This window comes from Anomaloglossus baeobatrachus, chromosome 3, assembly GCF_048569485.1.
Source record: "Anomaloglossus baeobatrachus isolate aAnoBae1 chromosome 3, aAnoBae1.hap1, whole genome shotgun sequence".
Lineage (NCBI taxonomy): Eukaryota > Metazoa > Chordata > Amphibia > Anura > Aromobatidae > Anomaloglossus > Anomaloglossus baeobatrachus.
In genome coordinates, this window is record NC_134355.1 from 571842038 (window position 1) to 571856238 (window position 14201).

Sequence of the window (14201 nt, forward strand, 5' to 3'; positions counted from 1 at the left end):
CATTGTTATTGACAACTTAGCTGGTCTATCAGGATGGGCCTGAGGGATTTTCTTCAGGTTTTACCTGTTGAGGGTGATTATCTGTTTGTTTTTTTTAGCTTGCTGGCAGTGATCAAATCACTGGCAGTTGTAGCTTTAACTCAGTGGTGTATATGTGCCTGGTTTTACACTATTCTATTTCTGACCTTGATCCTTGTCATTGACCATCTGTTTTGCCTAGCTCCTTTGCCTTGCTCCGCTACCTTCCTGGAATTCTGACCTCGAACTGTGACCTGAATACGCCTTTTTCTTACTACTTTGTTTATTACGAGCACTCTTGGTGCCTGACACCAGAGCTCTTGACTACTCCACCTCTTGACTACCCTGCCTTACATATTCATTGTTTTTGTGTCTGCCAGGGGAAGCCAAGCACAGGGCTCTACTATTTCATACCATCTCATAAACAATGAATAAAGCGGAGGTCAAGCACTTCTCAATTTAAGACTGAGATTAAGATGTCTATACTTATTAACAAAATGGAGATAATTACTTTCAGCTTATATAAAATGTGTTAATGTTTTGCCCATTTTATTAAATTTACTTGTTAAATAAGATGTCTCACCTAATTTTGTCCCTAATCTCTCCTGTATATATATATAAAATTATTATTTTTTTAATTTTATTTTTTTTAATGTATTAAAATACTTGCCGATTGATGTCTACCTCTCTGTGCCTCTTATGGCCCACATGACTGCTTTGCAGCTTTGCCTGTACACACCATCTGTACACACCATCTACTGTGTAGAGCGGTAGCTGCTTTCCCAGTGTAAAGGCCGCCTTACATGCAACGACATCGCTAACGCGATGTCGTTGGGGTCACGGAATTCGTGACGCACATCCGGCCTCGTTAGCGACGTCATTGCGTGTGACACGTACGAGCGACCTCTAACGAGCAAAAATACTCACCTTATCGTTGCTCGTTGACATGCTGTCCAGTTCCCAAATATCGTTGCTGCTACAGGTACGATGTTGTTCGTCGTTCCTGCGGCAGCACACATCGCTATGTGTGAACTGCAGGAACGAGGAACCTCACCTTACCTGCGGCCGCCGGCAATGAGGAAGGAAGGAGGTGGGTGGGATGTTACGTCCCGCTCATCTACGCCCCTCCGCTTCTATTGGGCGACAGCTTAGTGACGTCGCTGTGACACCGAACGAACCGCCCCCTTAGAAAGGAGGCGGTTCGCCAGTCACAGTGACGTCGCTAGGCAGGTAAGTAGTGTGACGGGTCCGAGCGATGTTGTGCGCCATGGGCAGCGATTTGCCCGTGACGCACAACCGATTGCGCCATGGGCAGCGATTTGCCCGTGACGCACAACCGATGGGGGAGGGTACGCATGCTAACGATCTCGCTAGCGAGATCGCAGCGTGTAATGTGGCCTTAAGTCTTTGAGACTGAGAAGAAGGCTGAATAGACTTACATTATGAAAATGACTTCCGCTCCACACATAAACCAATGGGCGGCTAACTAGTCTGAGGTTATCTGAGTCAGAAGAGGATTGGAGTGGCGCTGCAAACGGGAAGTTGGCATTCAGTAAGTGTTTTAATATTAGAGAATACAAATTTTGTTGAGACATCTTTAAATCTGAAAGTTTCCCTTTTACGGTCAGTTAAAGGCACAATATTTCTGATGTAACGGGCCTATTGTAAGTAAAATGCTTTACAGGTAGATGGATAGGTGCAGGGTGTACCATGCTGGTGAATAGCAGGAGCTTTTTAGGAAATTCACTTTTGTTTGATGCAATGACTTGGTTGCACTGTGGAATGTATATGTGGGCTGTAATGGTCTGTTTATGCCATTAATATAAATAACATTGGTAATGATGGGAAATTGCACAGCATGAAAAATAGTTCCGCTGGAACAGAATAGGAGAAATTATTGGATCTAACTGACAAGTTTGTGGCAGATAAAAATATACACATGAATTGTCACACACATGGAAGAACGGGGAGAAAATTATAGTACAGTGCTGCATTCTCCTCAACACAATGGAGAATATATCACTATCCTTGTAGAGAATCTGTCAGTAAAACAACACCACTAGCTGTTAGTTCTTTTCCTCCAATCTCCAAAGACGTCTTTAGTCACAGTTGATGGCCATTTTGCTAAAAATGAAGTTAAGGTTCACCCACATTGTGTTCTAATAAGTTCTATTCAGTCAGGGAGGTGGAAAAGATGCAGATTTGAGTTGTACACATCATATTCTTGCCTTAAATAGCCTAACTAACGTCCCTAATAACCAAAAGCCTTGTCTTCTAGAATGTCAATCAAGCCATACAGATTGTGAATAAAGGCCGCTTTACACGCTGCGATATCGTGACCGATATCGCTAGTGTGGGTACCCACCCCCATCGGTTGTGCGACATGGGCAAATCGCTGCCCGTGGCGCACAAGACCGCCCAGACCTGTCACACTACTTACCTGCCCTGCGACGTCGCTGTGACCGTCGAACCGCCTCCTTTCTAAGGGGGCGGTTCGATCAGCGTCACAGCGACGTCACAGCTGCGTCACTGAACCGCCGCCCAATAGAAGCGGAGGGGCGGAGATGAGCGGGACGAACATCCCGCCCACCTTCTTCCTTCCGCATTGCGGGCGGGAGGCAGGTAAGGAGAGGTTCCTCGTTCCTGCGGTGTCACACGTACCGATGTGTGCTGTCGCAGGAACGAGGAACAACTTTGTTACTGCTGCAGCAACGATATTTGAGAATGGACCCCCATGTCACCGATGAGCGATTTTGCACGTTTTTGGAACAATGCAAAATCGCTCAAAGGTGTCACATGCAGCGGCATCGCTAAAGCGACCGGATGTGCGTCACAAATTCCGTGACCCCAACGAGATCGCTTGAGCGATGTCGCAGCGTGTAAAGCAGCCTTAAGTCACAGACGGCTTGACTTCACTTCATCTCCTTAGTTCAACATTTGAACAACTATTAAAGAGTTAAAAAATGTTTTTTGTTTTTTTTTTCATTTTCTTCCAGGCATTGTAAAATATATCCCACATCTACCCCAGCGAGCAGCTGCTCAGTGAGCAGGAAACTCCTTTTGATATTGTCTATGGATCTCAGTGTTGCAAGCTGCTCATTTAGACCCAGTACTTGAGCTTCCAAATGCACAACGTATACATATCTCGCAGAGCGGTATGCCCCCTAAAATGTCTGTTTAAGGATTGCATATATGCGACAAGACAAACACTGGATGGCATTGTCAGTAATGGAGCACATTTTCCTAATGGGGGATTGCACAAAACAGAGATATTTGTTACACAATTATACACCTCCTGACTAGTGATGAGCGGATTTGCAGATAACCAGGAGCGGCTGATCCCGGTGATCCGGTTTCTAAAATCCTGTTCTGGGCCGGATTCCGGTCCTCATGTAAGTCATTGGGGACCAAAATCCAGCGAGTAAAAATGGTGGTAAAAGGAATAGGGGGGTTGGGAGCAAGTGCACTACACTTACCGAGGCTCCAGCATTGTTGTACGCTGCTCCCAGGCCTCGCATTCACTTCCTGGGCCGCTAGTTACTGCTCATCCATATGCACTGCTTTCCCCGGCCACCAATGCCTGTGATTGGTTGCAGTCAGATGCACTCCCACCCTTAGTGTCAGCGTGTCAGCTGACTTCAGCCAATGACAGGCGCCAGAACGACTGTTGGGCGGGGAAAGCAGTGCAACTGTCTGCGGGTCAGTATCGTGGTATAGAAATAAATAAATAAACAAAATAATTAGTGTAGGATCTCCCGTATAATGATACCCAGCACAGATAAAGCCCATGGCTACAGGCTGTAGCGCCCAGCCATGTGCCTATATTGGTTGTACATCAAAGTAAGGGCAACTGCATGCGGCTTTTTTTTTTCAATTATTTAAATAAATAGTTTATAAAACCGACATACAGTCCCCCAAAATTTTGATACACAGCCAAGATAAAGCCCGACAGCTGGGGGCTGGTATTCTAAGGCTTGGGAGGTCCAGCCTAAAAATATCAGCCTCCAGCATCCCAGAATTGTTACATCCATTAGATGCGACAAGCCTGGCGCTTTACCCGACTTTTCCCGATTGCCCTGTTGCTGTAGCAATCGGGGTAATATTAAAGGTTAATGACAGTCCACAGCTGTCACTAAGCTCTAGATGAGTAATTGCAGGCGTCTATCAGACCCCATTACTAATCTGTAGGTAAATGTAAATAAACACAAACATCAAAAATATCTTTTATTTGGAATAAAAGACAAAACACCCTCTTTCACCACTTTACCTCAAAACACCCCTGCAGATCCAACTCAATCCACACAAGGTCACACGATGATTCAGCTCTGTTACATCTGAACCTCACAGTGCGCGATCATTGAACTTGACTGTTTGCTGTGAGCTGCAGAGACTGAATGAGCCGCAGAAATCAGTGGTGACGTCACTCAGGTTAGTTGTGGTCACAGCTGGAGTCCTACACCTGTGACCGCAGGTAACCTGACCTCAGAAGACCTCTGATGACTTCATTAAACTCAGTAAACTCACCTGCACCTTGCGGCAGAAAACAGCACTTTTTTGCCAAGAGATGCAGATTCGGTGCTAAAATTTTTACACCATATTCCTGCACCCATTTTTCACCTCCTGGCAAAAACAAAAAATCGCATCACACCGCATATTTTTTGCCAGGAGGTATAGATTGGGTGCATGAATATAGTGTAGAAATTTTATCACAAAATTTGCATCTCTTGGCCCAAAAATGCAAAAAAAGTTTTTTGTTCCAGGAGGTGCAAATTTGGTGCTGAAATCTGGTGCAGACATTTCAGCACCAAAGTGGAGAAAAAGGGTGTTTTTTTGTCTTTTATTCCAAATAAAGTATTTTTTCGGTGTTTGCCGGAGGTTGGCACTGTCAGTGTCAAAGGGCTGACCAGTTGTGGGGCCGTAACAGTGACAGTGCCGGCAAGGGGTGTGGAACTGCCCCACACTTCTCTCCGCTCGACCAGCACTGTCAGTGTTAAAAGGCTGGCCGGGCACGGGTTACCAATGATAGTGCTGGTTCGGGGAGGGGAGTACGGGGCATCCCCACACTCCCCATCATCCCGGCCAGTCAGTGTTAAAGTGTTAAAGAGCTAGCGGGGTGCGGAAACCAGCCCCGCACTTTAACAGTGACAGTACCAGCCAGGTTCCCCTTGTCAGTTTTTCTCAGAGCCTGGAGTGATCAGACATATTTTCAGTCTCTCCAGGCTCAGATATAGCAGAGCCAACACCATAGTGGGACATAGTGTGGATTATGGAGAAACTTCAAGGGTCGTTTTGGGGTTAATAAAGAGGGGAAAGAGGGTGCTGTATTTTATTTCAAATAAAGGATTTTTCTCTGTGTTTGTGTTTATTTCTTTTTACTTATAGGATTAGTAATGGGGTTCTCAGATTAATTTTGGATTTGATGTTGTGCACTGTTATTAACCCCTAGTACCCCGATTACCACCACACCAGGGCAATCGGGAAGAGCCGGGTAAAGGGCCTGGATTGTCGCATCTAATGAATGCAACAAATCCGGGGCGTCTGTAGGTTGCTATTCTTAGCTTGTGGGGGTCACAATAACCATGGGTTTCCCCAGGCTGAGCATACCAGCCCCCAGCTGTTGGGTTTTATCATGGCTGGGTTTCAAAATTGTGGGGGACCGTACACCATTTTTAAAAATTATTTATTTAAATATTTTTTTTTAAAATATAAAAGCCGCATGTGTTTCCTCTTATTTTGATACACAGCCAAGATAAGTGCAGGGCTGGGGGCTGTAGCCTGTAGTTGTAGGCTTTATCTGTGCTGGGTATCGTAATATGGGGGGACCCTATGGCAATTGTTTTATTTATATTTATACCATGATACTGACCTGCAGGCATTGCCTCTGATTGGTTGCAGCAGTCAGATGTTGTCACACAGGCTGGGGGCGCGTCTGACTGCAACCAATCACAGATGCAAGGACAGCCATTGGGTGGGGAAAGCAGTGCATACGGATTAGCAATGATGAGCGGCCCAGGAAGTAACAGAGAGGCCGCGGGAACAGTGTACAGCCGTGCCGGAGCCTTCGTAAGTATGAAGCGCTTGCTTCATTCTGATTTTCTTTATTTTTCCTGTATTTTTTTTCCATTTCCTGAGTGCAGGATCTGGATCAATATCTGGAATCCCGTACTTGAGCCGGCACCCGGGTATCTTTGAAACCGCGCGGATCTGAACTGTTACAGTCCGGGTCCACTACTCTGTCCTGATGTCACCCCTGCATTACTATAGAATACTACCAGTGATTGTCTGACTGCTGTCTCCAACATCATTTCCTCCCTCTATCTAAAACTGAATCTCTCAAAAACTGAACTTCTCATGTTCCCACTCTCGACTAACCTTCCTAAACCCAATGTTGCCATTTTCCATGGCCCGCTGTCTTAGCGTTATATTTGACCTCAGAGTACATCAATGCACCCAGTGAACTAATCTCAGACGGTCTCCTGAGGTTCCCCTGAGGTCAGGTTACCTGCGGTCATAGTTGGAGGGCTGTGAGAACCTCCAGCTGTGATCGCAACTAACCTGAGTAATGTCACTGCTGTTCGCTGCAGCTCAGTCTCTGCCTGAAGCTCACAGAGGGCGGTGACGTTCTATGGCTGCTTGCTGTGCCTTCAGATGTAGGAGAGCTGGAATCATCGTGGGACCTCATAGTGTGGATTACGTTGGACCTGGTTGTTTTGGGGGTTAATAAATTGATGAAAGAGGGTGTTGTTTTGTTTTTTATTTCAAATAAAGGATTTTTTGAGTGTATGTGTTTATTTCTTTTCATTTACAGATTATACATGGGGGGGTCGCATAGACCCTTTCCATTACTAATCTAGAGCTTAGAGACAAACCCCTTATTACCCCGATTGCTACTGCAGCAGGGCAATTGGGAACAGCCGGGTAAAGTTGCTGGAATTGTCACATCTAATGCTGCTATTTTTAGGCTAGGAGGCAATAACCATGGGCCTTCCAGCCTGAGAACACCAGACTTAGCTGTTGGGCTTTATCATGGCTTGGTTTCAAAATCGAGAGAAGGGGGGGGCTGCACGCCATTTTTTAAAAATTATTTAAATAATTGAAAAAAAAAAAAAAGAAAAGCCGCATGCGGTTGCTCTTATTTTGATATACAGCCAAGATAAGTGCATGGCTGGGAGCTGCAGCCTGTAGCCGTATGTATTATCTTTGCTGGTATCAATATATAGGAGAACCCATGGTATTTTTTACATTTATTTATTTATTTTACACCAGCAGTATAACGCTGTCAGAGAGGGTGGGGGTGCGGTCTGAGATGCTGGTGGGTGGGGAAAGCAGTGAATATGTATGAGGGATAATTATCGGCCCCAGAAGTAGCGCTGCAGCCGTGGGGAGAGTCGATAAGTATGTACTGCTTTAACCCTTTTGCTTCCTTTTTTTTACAGTGGCCAATCACAGCTATGCCAATACCTGACATGGCTGTGATGGGCAGAGAGAGGATAGTTTTTGCCATCCGAACATTTATCAATCCTTAGCAAGATCGCCGACATTTGCAGTAAATGTTTGGATGTCTGATTGCAATCTGATCTGGCCAAAGATCGTACCATTTTAACATTTTCCGATCTTTGCCGATCAGGATTGCTCATCTCTACTTAGGCGGGCTTTGCACGTTGCGACATCGCAAGCCGATGCTGCAATGTCGCATGCGATAGTCCCCGCCCCCGTCGCAGCTGCGATATCGTGTGATAGCTGGCGTAGCGAAAATTATCGCTACGCAAGCTTCACATGCACTCACCTCCCCTGCGACCGTCACTCTGGCCGGCGACCCGCCTCCTTCTTAAGGGGGCGGGTCATGCGGCATCATAGCGACGTCACACGGCAGGCGGCCAATAACGGCGGAGGGGCGGAGATGAGCAGGATGTAAACATCCCGCCCACCTCCTTCCTTCCGTATAGCCGTTGGCGGCAGGTAAGGTGATGTTCCTCGCTCCTGCAGCTTCTCACACAGCGATGTGTTCTGCCGCAGGAACGAGGAACAACATCGTACCTGTCACTGCAGCGTAAATATTGAAAAAGTCGGAGCCTGCACCGATGATATGATAATGACGCTTTTGCGCTCGTTAATCGTATCATCTAGGATTTACACACAACGATGTCGAAAGTGACGCCGGATGTGCGTCACTTTCAATTTGACCCCACCGACATCGCACGTGCGATGTTGCAACGTGCAAAGCCGCCCTTAGGATGCCTTCCAATCACCTCAATCAGCTGAGCAGTGAGGATGCCAGGAGTCAGATTACCACTGATCTGACGAATCCTAAGAATAGGATGTAAACTCCTACAGTATGAAACTCTTCAGGGAGGAAATAGATGAATTGTAGTGCTCTTGGAAGTAGCAGTACTAAAAGTCAAAAGTGACCCTTTAACGAGCCTTTTCATATGACTTCTACAGTAGACAGTTTATACCTACTTGTTGGGTCTCTGTCACCTGCCCACACTTCTTGTTAGACAATCCACTCAACAACACAATCTCATTTTCTGCCAGTTCCTGTGAGCGCATGGAGTTGATCAACTTTTGTAGGTCTGGAGACACTTCATCCAACTTCTGAAACTCAAAGCAGTTGTGGTTTAGATACATAAAAAAGTAGAAAACATCTATGAATTATTGAGAGTTACAATAATATAAAACGATAACCAGAAACCGGACTAAAAAAAAATGAGGCCAGGTGAACCTCAGTGTTATGAATACAGTACTGTTTGGCCTCTAAGTCTACCGTAGTTACATTATTCCTACTTGAGAACAGTTTCTAAAGTGTTAGTGGCTTTAGTATGGTGGCAGTAATGGTATGAAGCCTATACTTGTGTAAGGCCGGGGCCACACGGGGGACTACTGCAATCCTCGCATGACACTAGGCTCACACTGGCAGCACAGCGGGAGCAGAGTGTCATGCGAGTGTCACTGCGACTGAGGTACGACAATGCGATCGGACCGCAGCTACGCGGTGGCGGGCCAGCACTGAGGAGGGTCGGGCCAGTTCTGCGGAGGGGAGGGCCGGCGCTGCAGAGGGGAGGGATTTATATCCCTCTCTCCTCCGTTGCTAGCTATTGCCATTCTCGCTCTGCACACGCAGTACATTGGTGTACTGCGAGTGCAGTGCGATTTTTCTCTCACCCCATAGACTTGAATGAGTGCGAGAGAAACAAGACTCGCATTATAATCACAGCATGCTGCGACTGTTTTCTCGGTCCGATTAGGGCTGAGAAAATAATCTCTCATGGGTGCTGGGACATAGGCTAATATTGGTTCGAGTGGAATGCGATGCTTTATCACATTCCACTCGATCCGATTTTCATGCCGTGTGTCTTAGGCCTTAGGTGCCCTCTAGTTGTCGGTGAGATAGTGATGGTGGCAGTTTTCCTAGATGTGATTAGATTATGCCCCATTCTATCAATGGCTGCAGCGATATTTAGTTTCTCAACATAATTGGCTCATTTTGCACTTACTGTAATGTTATATTGGGCATAACAGGAAAAAAGTGAGGACTTTTACTACAGATCACAAGGCCCAGACAGTATCTTGCTAGGGCAATTTTTTGTTCTGTGTGATGAGGACCTAGTAGAAAAAGTTTGATAAGCGATGTATCATCCATGTACAAGATCTAGAACAAGATATAAAGTTCACCTAAAATGTTTTAGTGAGAGATTTGCATTAGGTTTCTGGTGGAAAAAAAAGCCTCACAATTGATACATTTGTTATGAACAAAAGTAAATTACATTATTTTATTGTTTTCCTGCCACAGTAGTCAGTCTGGCAGAGCTTAGCTGGGGGCCACCACATGTTAATTCAATGCCAAAATCTGGCATAAACTCTAGCACTAATCTATGCCTAGATTTGCTATTCTTTACTGTTTATGGCTGTGCCTCTTACTACATTTTCTGCATTTATCTCTCTTTTTCTCCAGACTAAAGGCGCTTTACAAGCAACGACATCGCTAGCAAGATGTCGTTGGGGTCACAGAATTCGTGACACACATCGTTAGCGACCTCGTTGCATGTGAAACGCAGGAACGACCGTTAACAATCAAAATTACTCACCTTATCGTTGATCGTTGACGCGTTGTTCCTTTCCCGAATATCATTGCTGTTGCAGGACGCAGGTTGTTCGTTGTTCCTGCGGCAGCACACATCGCTATGTGTGACACCGCAGGAACGAGGAACTACATCGTACTTGAGGCCGCCGGCAATGAGGAAGGAAGGAGGTGGGCGGGAATTTCCACCCGCTCATCTCTGCCCCTCTGCTTCTATTGGGCGGCCGCTTAGTGACGTCGCTGTTACGCTGCATGAACCACCCCCTTAGAAAGGAGGCGGTTCGCCGGCAACAGCGACGTCGCCAGGAACACCCAACAGAAATGTATTAAACTATGTATAATAGGCATAACACTGTACATGGATTCAGGCTTTGGACCTATTAATAATGTAAATGTTAGTAGCCAATACAAGTCATAAGCATAAGTGGTGATATCACCACATAAAACAAATGTTCATACACATATCTCATTAGTAGGATCTTCCCAGGCCATACATGTTGCTATAATAAGGAAAGTAGGTCATGTAAGAATTGTATTTTACGTTTGCTAATATACTGTTGCATGTATTGAGAATATGACTTACCTTTCGTAAAACTTCATAACTTGAATTCTCTTTTAGGCTGACAAAACAGATCTAAAAAAAAATGAAAAGGTCACTATAATTTTCCTATAGGCAGACAGAGATGATAGAATAGAACAATTGCATCTGTTTCTTTAGTGCACCAACCTACTCTGCTTACTATTTATCTATCTAGATATCTATCGTGACTTAGTAATACTGTATGTTTTTACAGTGTCAAGGAATATTGTTATATTTCATTATAAGAAGGTAAATAAATGAATGAATCAAGTTCTTGTGATGTGTTCTATTGCTAGGATATCTAACCTCTCTACCCTGCTTCCTTCTTGCAAAAGCTGACCGGAAGAAACTTATCACAAGCAGGAGGTAGGGTGATGCTGCCTCATATGCTGAAAGTTTGCAGTGTGAGTTTACTTAAAAATCAGAGCACAGCATCTACATTGTGATGAGACTTTAAGTCAGAGAAGCATCATGGAAAATCCAATCTGAATTAGCATAACCATATAAGAAAAAATCAACATGGAAAACAAGCTAGAAGTGGCACATCAACTAAAATGGATATACATAAACTTTGGACAGTTTATGAGGACATATGAACATTAAAACAAGTGTTCTACCAAAGTAAATAGACCGTAATAACCAGTATTTCTCATTGTAGTCGAGTTGGAGAAGGAATGTATTACATGGTTAGCCAAAGTAATTTACATCAGGGATAATGTTAATACTTTGCTGGGTTTCAGAAATCAGAAATCTGTAATCAGCTGATCATTTGTCTTGATGGGACATTGTCTTTTAAGTTTCTATAAAATACAGATTATTTACACACTGACTTAAGCCCTAAAGGCCACTTTACATGCAACGACAACGCTAACGAGATGTCGTTGGGGTCATGGAATTTGTGATGCACAACCGACGGGGGCAGGTCGCGATATTGCAGCGTGTAAAGTGCCCTTTATTCCATCTTATATACAGTATGATGTGTTACCTGTTGCAGAACAGTGTTTATTAGACGTCAGTGTTAGAGACTGAACTATTTAATCACATACATTAAACCCTTGAATTGCAATACATTCTTCTGCAGTCATACATCACGCTCTGTATTGTTACATGTTGAAAGCCTGCCTGTCTCCGCACTATTACCACACTGTATTTTCTTAACCAATGCATAATTATGTGAAGGTTTTTGTGTTTTGAGCACATTTCTAAAAGCTCAGTAAGCTGGCTGTTTGTTTAAAGTCTTAAGTCTGAACGCCCCACGCAGCACAGAAATTTGACACAGGGTCACAGCTTCACGTATAACTAAGCACAAAAATAATTACTGCATTTCAACATGAACAAGAGAAAAAAAGTTGCAATTAAGATGTAAAGACTAAAGATATAAAAAACTAAAAAAATATAGAAAATAATTTTAAATGCTTGTATCAATTATAGTCACCTCCATTAGTCATTTATAAGCCTCATGGCTATAAAAGAAACTCATTCTCTTTATTTGGGTTGATTCATTAAGTAAACACCTATAATGTTTTGTACCTTTGCCTCAGTCCTAGCCTCTTTATATGGCAGAAAACATAATACCAAAGCAGCTCATTCTGTATGCTCAATTGAGGCTGAGGAGGACATACTGCTAGCCAAGAACATAAGAGAACATCAGGTTGAAGCCACCTTAAAGGGGTTGTCCAGACTTGGGGTTAAAGTCTGCAGTCACTCTATGTAGCTACAGACTAGTGAATACTAACATTGCGAGCACTGCACGCTGTGAGCATTCTCTGGTTCCTGCTCCAGAACCGGCGGGCTAGTGGCTGCAAATATGTGACTTGCATACATGCGGTCACAGGCCGACTAGATAGGTGTGGACTTTGATAATGCAAGTGTATTAAGCAAGGCCAGACATCGTCTAGTCAGAATGTAGCCGAAAGTATGCAGATTGCATACTTGCGTTCACATGACCGACAACTCCCAGTGCCGACACTGGAGAATTCTCACAGCGCGCAGTGCATGCTCTGTGAGATTTATTAGTCTGCAGTTACACAGAATGACTGCTGACTTGTAGCCTATGGGCGGACAAGCCCTTTAACTGGCTGATGATCATGTGCACGAATGCCTCTATTTCACTCACGATGAGGAAGTCAGGGGAAGAAGGAATTAATATATGACAATTAAAGGGATCGTCGATTAGTGAAATATTTGTTTTGTTAGGTATGAATCACAATAATAGGCAGAGGCATGCTCCGCTTCAAACACCCACCCATATCTAGCACAGATGGCTCCAGAATTCTAGCCCAGCTCCAGATGTGATGTCTACTCTGTTTTGAAGTTACACGACTGGTGTAGTTTGTGATTGGCTGCAGAGGTCAGATAACTAGATTACCATGAAAATTAATGTTTCACATGATGGAAGCAGCCAACCACAGACTGAAATGTTGCTGTAACTTCTGAACAGAGCAGACTTAAAGAGTGGACCAGGACTTCTGGTTCCAGCGCTGATCAGGTAAGGACATGTCTCTCTGGGCTCCCGCAACCCCTCACTAATCTATCCCCTTTATCATCTCATAACAAACGCCTAGGACACCATGATTGAAGATTAGATGGTCCAGATACCAGTGCCACATACAATTGAAACCTGAAGTTTCCATCCACTATCTAAAAAGACACATCTGCATGTTTTTCTCACTATCTGACATGAAATCAGAATAAACCTTTCCCATTTTAGGTCAATTAGGAACCAAAATTATTTATATTTGTCAAATACCAGAATAATGAGAGAGAGAGAGGGAGAATGTTTTAAGGCATTTTTATTACTTTCTGCAAAGTCAAAGGTTTACATACATTACATTAGTATTTGATACTATTGCCCTTAAACTGTATGACTTGGTACAAACATTTTGGATAGTCTTCCACATGCTTCTCAAAATAGTTGGTAGGAATTTGGGCCCATTCCTTTTGACAGAACTAGAGTCATGTTTGTAAGTCATCTTGCTCGCACCTGCCTTTTCAGCTTTAGCCAGACATTTTCAATATTATTGAGATCAGGGCTTTGTGATGGCCACTCCAAAATATTGACTTTGTTATCCTTAAGGCATTTTGTAACCAGTTTGGCAGTATGCTTTGGGCCCATTTCCGCCCAAGCTTTAAGTTCCTGTCTGATGTCTTGAGATGTTGCTTCAGTATTGCCACATAATCCTCTTTCCTCATGATGCCATTTATTTTGTGCAGTGCACCAGTCCCTCCTGCAGCAAAACAACCCCACAACATGATGAGGCCACTCCCATGTTTCACAGTTGGGATGGTGTTCTTAGACTTCAAGCTTCTCCATTTTTCTTCCAAACGTAATGATGGTCATTATGGCCAAACAGTTCAATTTTAGTTTTGTCAGACCACAGGACATGTCTCCAAAATTAAGGTCTTTTTTTCCTGTGTGAATTTGCAAATATTAATCTGGCTTTTGTATGTTTCCTTTGGAGTAATGGCTTTTTCCTGGCAGAGTGGCCTTTCAGCCCATGTTGATACAATACTCATTTTACTGTG

At 44.1% G+C, this 14201-nt stretch overlaps 1 protein-coding gene across 2 annotated transcripts in view; it reads right to left on the bottom strand.

Moving 5' to 3' along the window:
* The window catches only part of SPHKAP (SPHK1 interactor, AKAP domain containing), a 456834-nt gene that overhangs the window by 82492 nt on the left and 360141 nt on the right, over positions 1-14201 (bottom strand). For both annotated transcript variants that reach the window (XM_075340950.1, XM_075340952.1), the window contains exons 4-5: positions 10680-10730; positions 8479-8613 (exon numbers count right to left, since the gene is read on the bottom strand). In XM_075340950.1, the coding sequence (XP_075197065.1) occupies positions 8479-8613; positions 10680-10730 (186 nt within the window). The remainder of the gene's footprint in view (positions 1-8478; positions 8614-10679; positions 10731-14201) is intronic.